At 37.2% G+C, this 18554-nt stretch overlaps 1 protein-coding gene across 1 annotated transcript in view; it reads right to left on the reverse strand.

The window, feature by feature from the left end:
• Window positions 1-2758: 2758 nt before the first annotated feature.
• Window positions 2759-18554, reverse strand: part of MTMR7 (myotubularin related protein 7) — a 37903-nt gene continuing 22107 nt past the window's right edge. Inside the window, exons 8-14 of the mRNA XM_087724467.1 lie at window positions 16635-16744; window positions 15668-15793; window positions 11915-11964; window positions 10382-10582; window positions 9010-9141; window positions 5458-5584; window positions 2759-4420 (exon numbers count right to left, since the gene is read on the reverse strand). Coding sequence (XP_087580593.1) covers window positions 4085-4420; window positions 5458-5584; window positions 9010-9141; window positions 10382-10582; window positions 11915-11964; window positions 15668-15793; window positions 16635-16744 — 1082 coding nt within the window. The 3' untranslated portion in view covers window positions 2759-4084. The remainder of the gene's footprint in view (window positions 4421-5457; window positions 5585-9009; window positions 9142-10381; window positions 10583-11914; window positions 11965-15667; window positions 15794-16634; window positions 16745-18554) is intronic.

The following is an 18554-nucleotide window of genomic DNA, read 5'->3' on the forward strand; positions in this document are numbered from 1 at the left end:
GCAGGTTAGCAACATGCATGAATGGACTGTGGGGTTATGTTTTTAAAGGGCAAGGACTGCAAGTTACCTTTCTTCCTGAAACAAAAATATAGCTCAATGTGGATTTATTTTCTAACCAATAGCAGATAATAGACATGTGTATAATTTGAAAAATAAACTAGAAATCTAAAGTAGCTGGCTGAAAACAATGACCAAAAGTTTTCGTTATAAGGATAAAAATCTCCTGAACATTTTGTGGCCAATCCCTTTTTGCAACATACACATTGGATTCTCACATCATGCTTATTCATGAGATAGATACTTTGCTTTTGGCTGACCATGAGACTGCAAATAGTATTTATTACAGCACTCCCATTTAATCATCTAAAGCTTATTGTGATATGCAACTTCAGCTGCAAACAAGTTATAAAATTCAGTCATTTTGCTTTCAATTGAGAAGATAAACTTTTACAATAGTAAAGTATTTCATGAGCTTAGTATGGATGTTTTTACCATATTGTAAATACTACTTTGAATTAAGATTCTAGAGTGTAACAATAAAAAAGACTTAATTGGATAAGTTAACATTATTCTTTATAATGTTCTCAATTATACCCTAATGCCCAATAGTATACAGTGTGTGCTATATCTTTAATTTTGCAATAATTTAGTAATAATAATGCAGCTTTGAAACTATACAAGACAACCCATTAAATGAAAGATCTCCGTACTCCAAATAGAACCAGGAGCTGAGTAGGAATACTGCAGGTTTAAAATACACTACACAAAATTTATAGAAGACACAATATGGTATATAGCAATAGTAATAGCACTTAAGACTTACATACCACTTCACAGTGCTTTACAGTCCTCTCTGAGCAGTTTACAGAGTCAGCATATCTAGGTGCTCATTTTGTCCACCTTGGAAGGATGGAAGACTGAGTCAACCTTGAGCCTGGTGAGATTTGTACTGCCAAATTGCAGGCAGCTGGCAATCAGCAGAAGTAGCCTGCAGTACTGCACTCTAACCACTGTGTCACCACAGCTCATTCTACAGTGTTTCCATAATGCAGATTTTTATGGCAGTTTTGACCCTCATCAATTCATACTTTATGGAGTAGTCATTTTACAGTAGAGAACTTCTGTATTGAAGTTCAGCACTACCTATTAAGTACATCACAGATTGTGTTCAAAGCAAGATAGATACTAAAATCTGGTTATAAGACCAGCAGGCCGCCTGCTGATACATACCTCCCAGTGGCCAGTAAGATCCCACAGATTGGACCTCCTTCAGATGCCATCAGCCAAACAGTGTCAGCTGGCGGGCCCTCGGAGGAGAGCCTTCTCTGTGGCTGCTCCGACTCTCTGGAACCAGTTTCCCCTGGAAATCTGGACCATACCCACTCTCGTGGCCTTCAGAAAAGCCATAAAAACTTGACTGTTCGGCAGGCCTGGGGCTGTTGACCTCACTGTTGAGGTCCAGCCCCGACTAAAATGAATGTATGAGGGGTGTTTGTTGTTTTTAAATTGTTTTTATTGTTATGTCTTTTTTTTATATTTTTTGTAAACCGCTGAGTACTTTGGGATTGGGCGGTATATAAATATATTTAATAAAATAATAAATAATAAACATGTAACATTTTTTAAAAAATTAACCACATTACATGCAAAACAGCTATCTCATGGTGGGACTTCAGTGATGCATTGCACCAAGTTACATAGGATTTGGGCCACTGGAGAAATGCTCTGCCTCCAACGGATCGCACTTTATTTCACCAAAAAAGCAAACAGTTGTTCTTACAATTGCCTGATTTGGACAGTCTGGTGAGGTGCAATTGAATCACTGTCTGCTCTGTTTATCAAATTTTGCAGGGGTGAGATAAGTCATTAAACCAGGTAGACAGGATAGCTTTATCTTCCCTAGATGTATCTAGTTTCCTTTTAAAACTATTAAGGTCTATTACCATGTCTAATAATACAAATCTCATATTTTCAGTATGGCTTCTACAAAGAACATTTCCTTTTACTGGCCAGCTTGGTTGCAGCCCCTGAAACTCTTACATCAAACTTGCTTGAGGATACCTCAAAAATTAAATTACAAATAGGAACTTTTAGCGGGGGGGGGGGGGAGGGAGAGGAGGAAGGACCTTAAATATGTAACTGGCAAGTAAATCAATTACATTTAATTTTGGTTGGAGAAAGCTGTTCAATGTTTAAAAAACTCTACAGGTGGTATAAGTTACAAGTGCTTTAAAAAAACAACTTAATAGTGATCAGTACCCATATTTATGACCTTCATCTCAGGGGTGGGTTCCGGCTGGCTTTACTGCTGGTTCACTCATGCGTGTGCTTTGTGTGCGCTGGATGCATACATATGCGCAGTTCAATTAAAATTGTTCTGCACATGTGCAGAACTCAAAAACAAGATGACGATGGCGATCATTGGGAGCATGTCAGGCCTGGGTCGCTGCTGGTTCCAGTGACCCAGGCCACCATACCTCTAATGGTTCAGCTGAACCGGGCCAAACCAATAGGAACCCACCCCTGCTTCACAGCCTCTCTCTTCTCTTATTCTCACTTGCTTATTTACCTCATACCAGGATAACCTCAAAAAGAAAGGGGGAAAAAAACCCGTCAGTTGAAGAAAGTAGCCAAAACAAAGGAAAACTGATGTAAAATTGTAAGTGTTATTGTGGTAGTGTGAGTGTTAATGAGTGTTTCACTTATCTACCATCCCAATTGTGTTCAATAAACAAGGACTATATTTGCGAAAGCACCAGTGATTTATTGCAAGCAGATGAGGATGAATATAAAAGAATTTGGAAAGATTTTTTTTCTTTAGAATTTCCTAGCTTTCCTTGAATGGCATATAGATTAAAGTATTTTAAGCTACTAAATACCCTAGTCACATCTTCCAATAGTCCACTTCAAAAAATGTACATGGAACTGTGTGCCCATGTCCACCTTCCTTTGTCATGATCCCTATCCTATTCCACAATTCAGAAGATGAAAAGTCCCCACTATATTAACCTCAATTTACAAAGGGAATGAAGGGCATAATTTAAGTATGGGTAAAGCTAATCTCTCACTGACCCACCTTCTGTCCTATAGTTTTAACAGTCAAATGTGAAAAGGCAATGTAGAGTTGGATCTGATTAATTTGGTGGAGGGATCCCCATAATCTAGGATTGGGGAAGAGAGGGAGGAAATCCTGGTAGACCACTGTCAGGAAAACGTGAATGTGTCCATATAGTCACCAGGAACTGTGTTCAATTGGAAACATTACTTGAAGAGAAAAATGGCAAAAATAGCATTTGCAGAGGCACCAACAGAAACTGTGTCATTACTACCAATCAAGAACTAATCTAGGAAAATTTATCTAGTTATTTCAATCTTAATTTTCCAAATTTCTTCAGCAATGGCCTTTAATAAGCTGACATCTCTGACAATATTTTAAGTCCATACATACATGGCCATCTTCTTTAACATATTTTTTTTCAAGATTGTAAAAAAGAAATAAAACAGAAGAAATCTGCTTTTTTCACTTGAATATTTTTTGGTGTCAAGGTAAGATAACATTATGTATTGGTTTGGTCTGAATTGGATTAGATTGACTGGCATTGCTTAAACATTTCTTGTCAATTCTTTGGAGTGGTCTTTTTGTACAGTTATCCTATTAATAATAGTTATGCAAAACAGAATGTTCGTTCTATATGGCTCTGTAAATGGATAACGGAAAATAATAAATGCAAAAACATTCTAACTTAGAGCCGAGGTGGCGCAGTGGTTAAATGCAGCACTGCAAGCTACTTCAGCTGACTGCAGTTCTGCAGTTCGGCTGTTCAAATCTCACCGGCTCAGGGTTGACTCAGCCTTCCATCCTTCTGAAGTGAGTAAAATGAGGACCCGGATTGTTGTTGGGGGCAATATGCTGACTCTGTAAACCGCTTAGAGAGGGCTGAAAGCCCTATGAAGCGGTATATAAGTCTAACTGCTATTGCTATAACTGCTATTATTACTTTGTCACATATGGACTCTTAAGTGCATAAATCCCTTTCTTTGGAACTTTTGATAAGTAGTCTTTCATAATCTACTGATTTATCACTCAGAGAGTGAGAAAAACAGCTTCATCTGAATCATGGTCTCTAATGCTATCTTCACTGGGTAAGCCTCCTCCACCTGGGGACCGACAACTCATATCCTCCACACCAGATTCCTGATCACTGTTGGCTGACAGATCAGGATCAGAGCTTTTCAGGTTGTCCTGTGTAAGGATGAGTGCTGAGTCTTCTTCATCTCCCTGTGAAGGACTCCGAGAAGGGAATGATTTGAGATTGGAGGTGTAATCTTGGAGTGATTTGGCCATGCAGTCACTGGAGCTTCCATTTTCATTTTTTATCTTTGCCTCATTTAATTGCCCGTTTGTAAGTTTTGCCAGTTTCTGCAAGACAAAAAACAAGAAAATCCATTGGCCTGTTAAAAATATATCCAAATTATCAATGTGCAGCTGGGGCCTTCCAGTATTTCTGAATGAGACTTCCATCAATCCCAGCCTACCTACCAATAGTGAGGGAATTGCTTTGTTCCCGTTCTATAATTTCCCACCTACAATTTGTCCCAGAAATCAAGAATAACCTTCCATGTCAAAGAGAGACTTTAGAAAACTGCAAGTATATAAATCTGCAGTTTCCTTGGCTTGCTTGCTGTATTCACTCACTTATCATTTACATCATTGACTAGTGCACCACCCATCTCTCCTAGAGGTAACAGAGTCCCAAGTAAATCTAGCCTTGCTGCTTTTTCACTTATCAGTCCTAGCCAATCCATATTAGATTTTGTAATCTTCTAGTTTCTAGGCATTTTTCCATGTTCATGGAGCATTTTGTGCCATTTATCACTTGACTACTCAACAAAATTGCACAATAATGAAGAGAAGGAGAAGTAAGTAGGAAATTCACTCATTAGCAGCTATTATCATGGTAAAGGAAGGCCTGGAGGAACATTGTCCTTGGGATTGCAATGGGTCAGACATGACTTCACAACTAACAACAAATCATGGTAAAAGAAATAAATACCTGATTCAAAACTATACTATATAGCAATGTTTCTCAACCTTGGCAATTTTAAAATGTGAGGACTTCAACTTCTAGAATTCCTCAGCCAGAAAGCCTCACTGGGGAATTCTGGGAGTTGAAGTACACATATCTTAAAATTGCCAAGGTTGAAAAATACTGCTGTAGAAAGCTCTTATTGCCAGATATGGAGTGGAAGAAATATAATCCTCTACTCAATGCTTCAGCTAGAAAACCTTCAAATATTACATCTACCTGTAAATAATACCCTAATCAACTGCATTGATGTTGAAATATACAGTACTTGAATTGATGCATATGGCAATGGCCAATCACATACTCAAAAGATGGGGTGAAACAGAGCAATATATAAATTTTATAGTTCTAGAAAACCAATTATACATACCTCTTCTAATACCACCAGCTCCTCCTCCAACTGTTGTGTTTCTTCTTTCACAGCCATCAGATATTCTGTAACAGACTGCCTTGGATGGAGTCCCTTTTCAAAACGGTTATACATTCCACTCCAAAATCTGGAAAATAAAACAAGATTAAAAAATCTATAGAAATCTATACAAAAGTCAGTCTCATTTCATTCAACCCACAAATTGCACTGCACAGTGTAAAACTAATTAACACAAGCTTCTGTGCCAGGGAACATTTAATGGGAAAGAGGTTCTCTCAGCTTTCAAAATTATCACATATTGCTCAGATTTTCATATAGACCATTTTTCAGCACAGACGTGTGAAAACACCGATCTTTATTTCTCAGAATATTCTGACTGTAAAAGAGATTTTTCACTTTGGCAAAGTGAATCACATGTTCAGATTTTGAAAAATGAAAATCGTGCAATTTTGTAGGATTAAAGTGCCAAATGCTATCTGTGTAAGCTTAAATAACATTAAATATAATATTTCACTTTACTGAAGTCTGACGAGCATGAGAATTTTGGTAAACAGAAAATCACTCTGAATGCAAGAGTTAAGCCAATTATTGAAATGAGAAAACCCATTAGATTGGCATTTTTTCCATAACTGATGTAACGCTTGTACTCAGAATGACTTTCAGTCCTGGGGGGAGGGGAGGGGGGAGAATAGAAATTCTGCATCAAAATTAATAAAATAGCCAGCGCCTATCTTATTTGTTTTTTGATGCAAATATTTGGTTGAAGGATTAAATATTTCCAAGAAATACACATGTGAAGCCTTTCTTCCTGAACTTCCAACATTAAGCAATCCAGCTTGCTAAGCTTTATTGCTGTAATCAACTTTAGGAATTCTCATTCCATTGTTCAGGATGTGAAACTGCCGAATGTTTTTTATGTTAGTGTCATGTATGTTATTTCTAATAGACACTCTATAGGCCACACAATCATTTCAAAATGCAAGCAAGTCAATCAACAGTCCTTGGCTGATGAACTTCAGATAATGCTTACACCATAGCAAACATATGTAAATAAATTTGCAAGAATTTATTCACATCAATGTAGATTTTACCTAAAAGAGTCAAAAGACAATGTTAGAAATGCGTTGGACATTTCAGAATATTTTCAACAACACAATAAAAACAAGCCACACTGATTTCCTAAGAAGCAGACAATTTGAACTGGGCTTTCTTATTCAAGTTTTTGAAAGATACGGATTTTTGTCAGTGTGTTTGTAGTGTGACTAATATTTTGAGACAACCCAGGAGCACAAATACAGGACACAGAGGTTTGTCTTACAAACAGTGGTACAAGACTTATATATACAAGGCATACAGGACATATATACTGTATATATACATACATGTTCTAGGCACAGCTAGGCAAGCAGAGAACTACTATGAAGATAATACATGAGAGAGTTACACTAGGAGAGGCGCCCTCACGTGGCCTCTCTTATATAGATAGCTTCTTAAAGCAGCAATACTTCTGCTGACTCATCCTCATTTCATCATCTTAAGTTACAGCCTTACATTGGCTGGTCAGCTTTAAATCATCATTGCTCTGACAATTTTAGAAAATTTTATAATACGGGGAAGATTGATTTATACTTTGCAGAAGGCACAAATGATTGTTAATTGAGATTTAAACCAAACCTTGTGAATTATTTAAAGAAGGAACAAAACAGGAATGCCACTGTTCCCTCTTCTGGGTTTGTTTGTTTGTTTGTTTTTGGTTCTTGAAATACTTATAGGACAATTTGAAACAGAAGAACAAGTGAAGGAATGTATGATAAAGAGGCTAAAAATTGGTTATAATATACAGATGGAACAACAGAAACATATGTGCTTCAAAAGATTGAAATTTACAATTATTATAATTTTAACAAGGATTTTTATAAGATCGGTATACATCACCAGTTTATGTTGGAAATGTGAATTTTATATTTTTTTCTTCCTTTTTTTAAGAGTATTTTTTTTCTTTCTTGAACTTTTAACTTTCTCTTTGATTTTTTTCTTTTCTTTTTTTTTACTTTGTACAAGTTTATATTAGCTTTAATCTTCCTTTTAATTTTTTCATAAAATTATATTTTCAAAAGTCTTTTGAAAGTGTAAGCAAGGGAGAAGAAGCTATGTTACAACAGACATGTTATGGGCAACCTAACTGAGGCTGAGCCATCATGTTACCTAATTCCTCTGAATAGACTTACACTACATCATTGTAAGTAGATCAGTGGCAGGGTTAACTAGAAGTCACACTTGGATAAAGAGCAGAGCTGCCTGGAAAAGTGAGGAACTATTTTAAGAGGCTCTGTAACACTGTAAGGTCTAATGATAATGCCAAACCTATCACACTCCAGTTTCATTCTTAAAAATATATGGATGGCTTGGTGTTAATTTTAAAAAGCAGATTTCTTTCCATGAATTACAAAGAAATAAAAATCACAATATCTTGCAAATGTATTTTTAATCTTTTTTTGTATTTAGTAGAATCCTAGCTTCCACATTAATGATAATATACATTACTAATTCTGAGCTAAGAAAGAAAACAGATTGTGTGTGTGTATGTGTGTGTGTGTTTTCATAGATTTTCATGGGTGTAGGTATGCTGGTCTTATTGTATTTGGGTCTTTTCCTGTGTAAAATTGAGATTGTCTTGGCAACATTTCAGCGAGGTTGCTTGTGCGAGTAAAGTGTGGGTCGGAGCTGCTGTCTTTCTATAAATCTTGGTGTGTGTGTGTGTGGAGTGCTGGCTTTGTTGCTGTAAGTGGGTTGTTTGGCTGTGTAGTTGCATTCTGATTGGTAGATGGAGTTGATGTTTGTAGATTGGTCGGCTGTTTCGTATCATCCTGTGTGGCTGAGGTGCTGGCTGTGCGTCCATTGTTCTTTTGTGTTGTAATGACCTGGGTGATGGGTGGGGTTCGTTTGTTGACTAGGGCTGGTTTCCAGATGTCTTGTAGGTGGGAGTTATCATCACATTTATTCATGTTGTACAAAAATCAACTCCATCTACCAATCAGGATGCAACTACACAGCCAATCAATCCACTTACAGCAACAAAGCCAGCATTCCACACACACACCACCAATATTTATAGAAAGACGGCAGCTCCGACCACGCTTTACTTGCACAAGCACGAAGCCGAAAACACCAGCGTGTAGATCGTGAGTGCGTACAGGGTTGAAGATCTAATGCTTTTGTCTGGGCATTATTTGAAATTTATAAATCACTTTTCAAGGATGGATGTTTACAAAATTCCACAGCAAATGTGACAGAAAGTGAACAAATGAAACAATTTTACAAACCCCTATCCCAATTAAAAGTATCTATCTTATATATTAATATAATTTATCTTTTATTCTACACAGTGATGTGTTACACTTTCACAGCAAAGGAAGAGGAATTGGAGAAGGTTTGTGACAGTTAACACCAATCTCACAGCTATTTGCACTATATTTGCACAATCTTGAAGTCAGAGACAGTTGTTAGCTCATTTAGTCAAATATTTTATAAAACAATTCAGATGCAACTTACTTGTAGATAAAATGGGAGGGTGCTGATTGTGGATGAAGGGTCCTATTGTGGTCTTCCCGATACAGAGGGTTCAGATAATCAGCACGATTCTTCCATAAGTGAGCCCAAAGTGAATATGTCCGTTCCTGAATTCTGAGGGGCAATTTATAATAAAATTCTATGAACTACATTTGCTATTTCCCTCATCCTCATATTGAAAGACTTCATGAGCATGTCAAAAGAGTAGATACACATTTAGGAAGGGTAGAATTCAATTATTTGAAATTAGATAATAAAAAAGGCTAAGCTCTCCAGATGTTTTAGAACCACAACCCCAGTGGATATGGCCAGTGGCTAAAGAATTTAGGGACAATCTCAGCCTACAGAACTAAATTTCCTAATACTGCATAGAAACCATGGCATTCTATGAACACATGTGGCCTGAGTAATTTTTTGTTTTGTTTTGTTTTAGCCTATCTTACAATATTTGGGGTCATCCGGCAAGAATAATTGTTAAGAGATTCAGGATTGATAAAAAGAAGCATTTTGTGGTGTGACATAAAAAAATTAAGGAATGGGGATTCTTTTACTACCATAAGATATGAGGCTGGCCAGTGCCTGTGCTCTGATCGAGGTAGGTGTAACATTAATACATCTCATTCTGTAACTGATTCTGTGAATTAAATAGCCAAAGAACCACAGTCTACTGTTCTTTGTAAATCAATAGGTGGTAGTGTTGGACTATTCTGGGCAATAGAAGGGGAGCCATGGACAGCGGACTTGCTAAGGAACTAACCAGGCTTTATTTAATTCCAACTTTCTTGGCTTTTATCCTCGTAACATTCTAGGAACTATATTTTTTGATGATAAATTTCTGACAGTAGCAACTGGGATTTCATTTAATTAATTTAAAAGACAACTATGATGGAAAAATTAGAAACCCTAATGGAAAACTCAGCCAATGATCAGACAATCATTGCTATCCAACTGAGACTGTTTTCTCGGACTCTCTACAGTTATGTTTTATATTTATCTAAAAGGAAAGGTCAGTTCTCTCATCTTCCAATTTTCTTTTAAAATGAGATTATCATTTTATATTCGGTGAATTCAGGAGATGGATTATGCTTCAGACATCTTCCTTTTAAGTAAAGCAGTTTTTGGATTCTTTTGGTTGCAATAAATATTCAAGGAGATGGATCTTTTATTCTTTAGTAGTATTTTTTAACTGATTTTATTTTATTATTATGTTGGACTTTTGATATATAACCAGTTTGAAACGAATGAACAATTTTCTCTTATGTATTAGTTAAGATTCCACATGGAAGCATCATGTTTATCAGAATAAAGGGTTATTCTGGTGTACCATGCATATATATTTTAAAAAGTATCTTACTTGAGCTCCTGTCTTTCCTTCTGATTATTACATAAGAAGTTTCCAAACTGGCAGGAATATATATGATGTTGTATGTGGATCAAGAATCTTTCGTTGAATTCAAAGGCACAAGGAAACTGTTCCATAAGTTGCCAAACACACTCAATAAATTGATCGATAACTGGTGATATCTCCTTTGGGTCTCCATCTAAATTGCCATACCTACGTCAATGTCAGGGGAAAATATTAATTCACAACTGTTACCTTTCTGAAAATCTGGGTGTTGGCACAACATCTTCCATCTTAATTGTCAGTTCTATTATTTGCTTCATTTGCGGAATAAAATTTTCTAGAGCATATATATCCATGTCAGTTAGAAGGTAACCACAAATACTGTATTTTTCAGAGTATAAAATGCGCCTTTTCCCCCCTAAAAGTGCATGGAAATGTTGGTGCATTTTATACACCAAATACAGCCATTTTTGGTGTACCAAAGTTCCCCCTCCCCCCGCATCATTTTGGTAAAAAAACATCACATTTTCCACCAGTTTTTCGCAAAAACAGGCATTTTTGCCTTCCCCCAGTCCTGCTAAAGCCTGCAGAGTCCTGCTAAAGCCTTACCTCTTCAAAATCTTGATGTGTCTTATACAGCAGTGTATCTTATAGTCCGAAAAATATGGTATGTCAAAATGACATATGCTATATGATATCATCATGCAACTGCTGCAACTGCATACTTGTGCCCTGATGAGTGATGGAAGTACCAAAGCTTGGCCCTTATGTGATACCATATGTCATTTCCCTCCTTTGCCTGTCCTCTCCTCCCCAGGGGTTCCCATAGCCAGCTAAAGCCTGCTAATAGCTAAATGGATTTTACTCATATATTGATTAGTTCAAAGAAAGAAGATTGGGCTCATATATCACCACAAGTGGCATAATATTATTTGTGTGATTTTCACATAGGCTAATGTATGAACCTGGCCACTGTACTTTATAAGTCAGAGTTTATGCTTAGATTTATGTGTGAATTAGACTGATATGACTTTTTAAACAAACAGTAAATAAGCCTAGAAAGACTTTTCAAAAGTTAAATCAAAGTAAATGTCATTAAGAAAAGGGCCAGTTATACTCTGACAAAGGCTTAAAAATGAGCCTTTACATTTCATATCATTTCTAATTACATTTCACTGTACTCATGATGACATATGGTAGTTAAGTTGGTCTAATGATTAAGGCACAGGAATGGGGTGGGAATACTCAAGTTCTAATCCTCCCTTACACCCAACACCAAAACATATTGGTAACTCTGGTCAATCATTATCTCTCAGCCTTATATAAATGGTACTGGCCAACCACTTCCAAAATATCACTAAGAAAACTACATAAGCCTGTCATGTAGAGCCAAGAATGACTCAAGTGACCACAACAAGAATATGATGCCATCAGGAATGTTCCATGGTCAATATTCAGTATTCAGATGTTCATCTGATGTTCTCTGGCAGCAAAGTACCTGGTTGCCACTTCACAGAACCCACGCTAAAGAACCATGCTTACCTGTGATTAAATTTATGACCAAATGAAACCCAATCTTTATCAATTAATACCTGAAACAAAAAAGTAGCATCAAAGGAGATTATTGAGGTTTTATAGAGAAGCAGAACATTATTTTTTCTTATGATAATTAATTGGATTATTATAAATAATCCTGAAATTTCACAATCAGAAAAAGCAGAATGGCACAACTTATTGTAGCAAGCTTGCCGCAGTTGTTCATCATGGCCAACTCGCCACCTCCAAGTTACTGCAGGACAACTTCACATGACCAACTTGAGTTGACCATGGTGAGTTGGCCACATTGAGCTGTTCTAGACCCCAGAAAAAGGGTATGTTTTATCAGGGACAGTAATCATGCTGTTATGAATTTTAGAAACTGATTGGCAGCCTACTTATATGGCAACACACAATTTTGTTATGATGGAAATTTGCTATCCATTTATAGAATAATTCTTAACACCCTGAGGTTCACATTATAATGTTATATGGTTTTTGCTCTATGCTCAATGCTAACATTATAACCATAAATCAATCAATGCTACAAGGTTATCATTATTATAAATCAATTTATAATATTTCTTAATGTTATCTCCCCATGCCACACTAACAGAACACATGAACACAGAACACATGAACAATGACAGAGAATCTAAGTTTGATGGATTTGAGTCATCATAGCCTTTTAGAGAAGCCAGCTGCATGGGAATATATCAGGGAAATGTATATCTGTATTCTCAAACCAGGTTCTCAGAGGAAAGTCATAATTTATGTTTCATATTAGAAAAAGAGAAAAGATTATTCCTGCTTTTATTGGAAAAAGAATTATGGGTTAGAGAGAAGACCTGGTTCTTCCAGCAGGCCTGGTGAACCCAGAGCGGGATGGCTTATGTGATCTGCTGGGGTGTCTGTGTGTGATTTTATTATATTATACTATATTAATTTATTTGTTTCTTTTTAATAGTTTTATTGTTGTAAATGTGGTTTTATATTCAGTAAGCCGCCTTGTGTCACCATGGGCGAATAGGTGGCAATATAAATTCAATAAACAAACAAATAAAATAGGAAAACATATCAAAATAGGCAAGAAATTTAGTAAGATAATACTAATCTCCTTTGGATGAGTTCAGAGTGACAGGACCAGATGGGTTTACATTCCAGGGTTCTAAAGGAACTAAAGGCATATGTGATCTTAGAACCACTAAACCAGTGTTTCTCAACCTTGGCGACTTTAAGTCCTATGGACTTAAACTTCCAGAATTCCCCAGCCAGCTGTGAAGTCCATAAGATTTAAAGTCTCCAAGGTTGAGAAACACTGCACTAAACAAATCTTTCAGAACTCTTGGAGCAAGGGGGAAGTGCCAGTGCACTGGAAAAGAGCTGATCTGGTTCCAATGTTCAAAAAATGAAAAAAAAAAGCGGAACCAGGAAACTACAGACCAATCAGCCTGACATCAATACCTGGTAAATCCTAGAAAAGATAATTACAGTGGATTGAAGAGCACCTAGAAATGAACAAAATGATTAATAAAAGTCAGCATGGGTTTATTAAAAGCCTTCATTGATAAAGTGGATCAGGAAAAAGCTGTGGATATAGTATACTTGGATTTCAGGAAGGCACTTCTGAAATTCCCAGCCTACTTCTTGATAAGATAATGCAATGTGAGACAGACCACCAGATGGATTTGCAATTGACTGACCAACTGCATTCAGCGTTCAAAATAAATGGATCTACGTCTACATGGAGAAATGCATGAAGTAGGGTATCTCAAGCACTTCAGCACAGTGCTCTTCAACATCATCATAAATTATCTAAATGAGGGCGTAGAAGTGGAGCTTATCCAGTTTGCAGATAACACCCAGCTGGCGGGGAATTACTAACACTCTGAAAGATAGACTCAAGATTCAGAAGGATTTTGTCAGACTTGAGCCATGATGGCGAACCTATGGCATGCATGCCACAGGTGGCACGTGGAGCCATATTTGCTGGCATGGCAGCCTTCGGCAGCTTTCGGCAGCCCTCTGTTCCAGCAGCTGATTTTCGGCCTTCCGGAGAGCTGTGAGAGGCCATTTTTGCCCTCCCTAGGCTTCAGGAAAGCCTCCAGAGCCTAGAAAGGGCAACAATCCCCCCCCCCCATGGGAGAGTCGTGCACGCATGCGTGGGGGAGTTGCTCACACATGCGCAGGTGGGGAGAGCGTGCGCATGTGATAGCGTGTGCACAAACATTTTTGGCACACCTTTAGAAAAAGGTTAGCCATCACTGGACTAGAGCAATGAGCCCTATCCAATAAGATATAGTTCAGTGGTGAGAAAAATAAGGTCCTGCACTTAGGCAGGAAAAACCAAATGCACAGGTATAGAACAAGTAGTACATGTCTCACAGGTAACTGTGTGAGAGATCTAGGTGTTTTAATGAACCACCAATTAAGTATGAGTCAGCAGTGTGCTGCAGCTGCCAAAAAAGCCAATGCAGACCTACGCTACATCAACAGATAGTTAGCATCAAAATCATGAGAAGTAATAGCACCACTCTATCTTCCACATGTGAGACTTGGAATACTCCAATTCTGGTCATCATGAGATAAAAAAGATGCAGAGATTTTAGAAAGTGCGTAGAGAATACCAACAAAGTTGATAAGAGCCTGTACCATATGATGAATAATTAAGGGAACTAGGTTTGCCTAGCCTAATGAAAAAAAGATTGGGGTAACATGACAGCTTGCCTCCCAGGTTTGTAGATGCTTCATTGCTGGAGGTTTTCAAGAAAATATTGGACATCTATTCGTCAAGGATCGTATAAAGGTTTCTGCTTTAGGCAGGGGGGATGGACTAGAAGACCTCCAAGATCCCCCCCCCCCTAGCTCTATAATTCTATTATTCTAAATACATGCCTGGCCTTTTGCATCCACTTTGGCCTTACATAGGAAACTCAAAGTTGAAATTAGATTGCAGGTTAAATTAAAATGTTCAAGCTTCAACTACTAACAACTAGTCTCTGTCTCTAGCAACTCTGACTAGCAATTAACTAGTCTCTGTCTCTTCAATGCAGTTCCTTCCTATCTATTTCATACAAAGGCTAGCATTCAAGATTTATAAAAGAATGCAGAATGTTTTGAAATTCCAAGATCTCTTCATAAACAAGATAATGGAAGGGGGAAAATTCTGATTACTATTTAAGATGCATTTACTATACTATACTATAATATTATAAGAAATATGATAGAAATTGCTGGGGTGGGAATGATATCCATCCAATTATTTGGGGTGATAGTAAGTTATGCCAAATGCACAAGTGTCAGTCTTTCATTTTTGAAAATATGTATCCCATCTATTGAAGCTAAACCTGCATCCATTCTTGGACCAGATTTTTTTTCTTGTAGTCCACAAAGCTGCTCTTGCTTTTGATCTGTCCACCATAAATTTGTGTATTCCAAGACAGTGAACTGGTTCCACTTGCCTTTCACCAGAACTTAAGCAAGAGTGCCAGAAGTGCTTCTATGTAGGGGCAACAATGAGAGGCACAACTGCTAGCTACACAGTAAGTCATGATTGCTGAATTGAGTCTACAGTTGAAAATGGACCTCAAATATGGACTTCCAAAAATGTGGTTCATCATCTCCAAAAATGTGGAAGAGAAAACCTCTGGAAATTCACTAAATAGTTTGATATTATTAAAAATGTATTTCACTTTAATTCCATTAAAAATGAACTCACAACTTATCCCTTTTTCTGCTAATTAAAGCTGGCTCGCTTACCATAAATCCTTTTATAGTTCTGTAATATGGATCTAATAGAAGGCTTGCTACAGAGCAAACCTGAGCAGTTCGGTCCCATCCATCTGAACAATGAACAAGAACACTGACTCCTTCTTCTGCAACAGCCTAAAACAGAAAGAAAGAAAAGAGGAATGTATCTTTGATTCCTATAGAAAGGAAAATGATTGAGAAGAAGGCATTATCTTAAGTATGTGGAATGTCAACTCTTAGCATCTCAAGGTAGACCTGGAAATATCTCTGCTAGAAACCTTGGATAGCCATTGTCTGTCAAATATGAACAACACACTCAACTGGATGGATCAATGATATGAGTCAGTAGGAAGCTCTATTTCCAATGTTGCAGCCAATGTAATACACAGTAAAAGGCTTTTGTACATAGTGAATAACCGTATTTTGCTGGGTGTAAATATACCATGAAACCTTTTCCTTTCATCATCTCTTTCCTTGGAGAAGCCGCCAATGTGTCACTATTTATTTATTTATTTATTTATTTATTTATTTATTTATTATAATAAATATCACTATGTCTTGCCTTATATCTCACTGATATTCTCTACTATTTCTCTGCACCTTGGCCTTCAGCTTCTTTTAATTATGAATGTGCTTCATTTCCAGTTGCAGCATTTCATTCTGACAGTACAATACACACTTATCCAGGCATACATGTGACATTTAAGAAAGAATCACAAATATCAGGAAATTGGCATCACCAGTTACACTAGACAAAAATAGATTCATGGGTTTATGCCACAATTTGGCCAACACTTCTCTGTGCAGTATCTAGTATCACATCCAGCACTGTGTAATCCTCTAGCCCAGAGAAGCACAGATCTGGACCATATTAATTTTATTCCATAGCACATCCCTGCAAGTGGAAGAAAATCAAAGATTTTGCATTACCTGAAATGGCACGTCCCCATTTTCATTTACAAAGCATATATTGTACCTTTGTGATAAAGATGCCCGCATCCATAATGGCTTTGATGTGCTTCAACCAGCCTGAATTCTCTAGCCCCCACAGGAAATCACTCATTGAAGGAGATGTCAGCTCACAGACTGCAAAATAAGCCCATTTCAGCAGACTAGAATGTTTTAAGTTGCTAATTTTACATGGTAAGTCTAGCTTTAAAAGGGGGGGGGGGTTGATTTTCACATACATGTTAGTCACTTGTTTGCTTCATGACTGATTTGCAAACATGACCAGCCATTATATATCAGTTTGACTTCTTGCATTGCTGCAAGCCATATGCTTTTAAATTCTGGGGGAAACATGTATTAAAATGTCCCCAGAATGAAAAGGCTATGTCAACAGATACTGAATTAAGGACTGCTGTAATCATGGTCTCTTCATATTTTAACCCAGTAGGTGTTTTGTCCTCAAAATAGGAGGACTAAGTTTATCTTCAGCAGGGCTTCGGCTCACTCATATCTTTTTTTAAGAAAGCAACTAAAAAACCAATGTTGGAAGAAAAGGTTCAATTAAACTTTCCCTCTCTGCCACTTTCTTCTTCAAAAATTACAGTCTCTTAAACTGGCATTTCATCTTAAAAATGGAAGACAAAAGGGAACTGTACAGTTGTGTAACCTTGGCCATTCCCAGCTTGCTGACATGAATAGAAAAAATATTTCTTGGCATATAGGAGGAATATAGCCATCAAACGCTCTTTCACGTCAAACTGGATGCTGAGCCATTCAAATTGGTGAGAAATTTCCTACATACGCATCTGAAGGTGTGGCAGATCCCTTTCCTATAGGCTGCAGAAGGGTTCCAATACCCAACCTTTATATCCAGATCTGGTAACCTTAGATTAAGTCAATCCAGATATGCCTAACCTGATGTCTACATATATGCCAAGCTGTACTTATCCCCTGTGGATTGGAAAATTAGGAATGTTGGAGCTTCAATACATCTGGAGGGCATCAGCCTAGGAGGGCCAATCTTATCATTCAGTGAAAAGAGTGATTCTTTGCACTTGATCACAAAAAGTATGTTCAAAACGGCATCTCAGAGAACCCTCATGATAGTGGACTGCTGACAGCAAGAAGCCTGTCAAATGATTAATGCATCTACGCAGATGGGAACACAAGCCATTAGCAGCTGGATTTACTCTAAGACTGCTTACCTCCTGTTTGCAAAGCCTAAATAGAGTCAAAATAGAGGTTTGTTCCCATATCAGAGTTAATATTTGCTTTCCACTTGACTGAGCAAAGACCACAAAGTCCTAAACTGCAGTCCTAAACGTCAGATCTAAATCAGCCAGGTCTGATATCAGTAGCTGACCTGGAGTTCAAAAGTGAACTAATTTAGTGAGGAATTCAGTTACTAAGCAATGTCTCCATTAAAAGCCATTGGCCTTGTAATTCTTATTTGCAGAAATTTCCATAAGGAGGCATAAGATGTCCTAGACTTGTAATGATATTATGTCCTTCTTTCCTCTTATATTGAATTGCTTTTTTAGCTTATTCAATTTCTATTTTATTCTTGTTTCATATTGTTTACCCTATCTTTAATTAATTTTTATGTGGTTTCTAAGTCTTCATTTTTAGGTTTGATATGATTATTTAATTGTCTTTGTTGTGGTTGGGCCTTGTCCTTGTGTTTTTAACCCTGGTAATTAAATAAATTGGAAAAAATACATTTGATTTGACACATTGCCATTTTAGATCTGGCTTTCACCATTAATAGTACAAAAGGGATTGGCAGAAATGAGAATGTGGGCTGATTAGACAACAAGAACAATAAACAATGTGTCAGAAGGGGAGGAAATAAACCAAACCTTCTATAAGCGAAGCTACATACCATATAACTTTATTTCTTTTTCCAAAGTAGGATGAGAAGGGTAAAAGAAAAGGGTAATGCATATAT

The sequence above is a fragment of the Thamnophis sirtalis genome, unplaced genomic scaffold (genome assembly GCF_051295495.1).
Source record: "Thamnophis sirtalis isolate CommonGarterSnake01/CBP01778 unplaced genomic scaffold, rThaSir2_p1.2 scaffold_10, whole genome shotgun sequence".
In the NCBI taxonomy this organism is placed as follows: domain Eukaryota; kingdom Metazoa; phylum Chordata; class Lepidosauria; order Squamata; family Natricidae; genus Thamnophis; species Thamnophis sirtalis.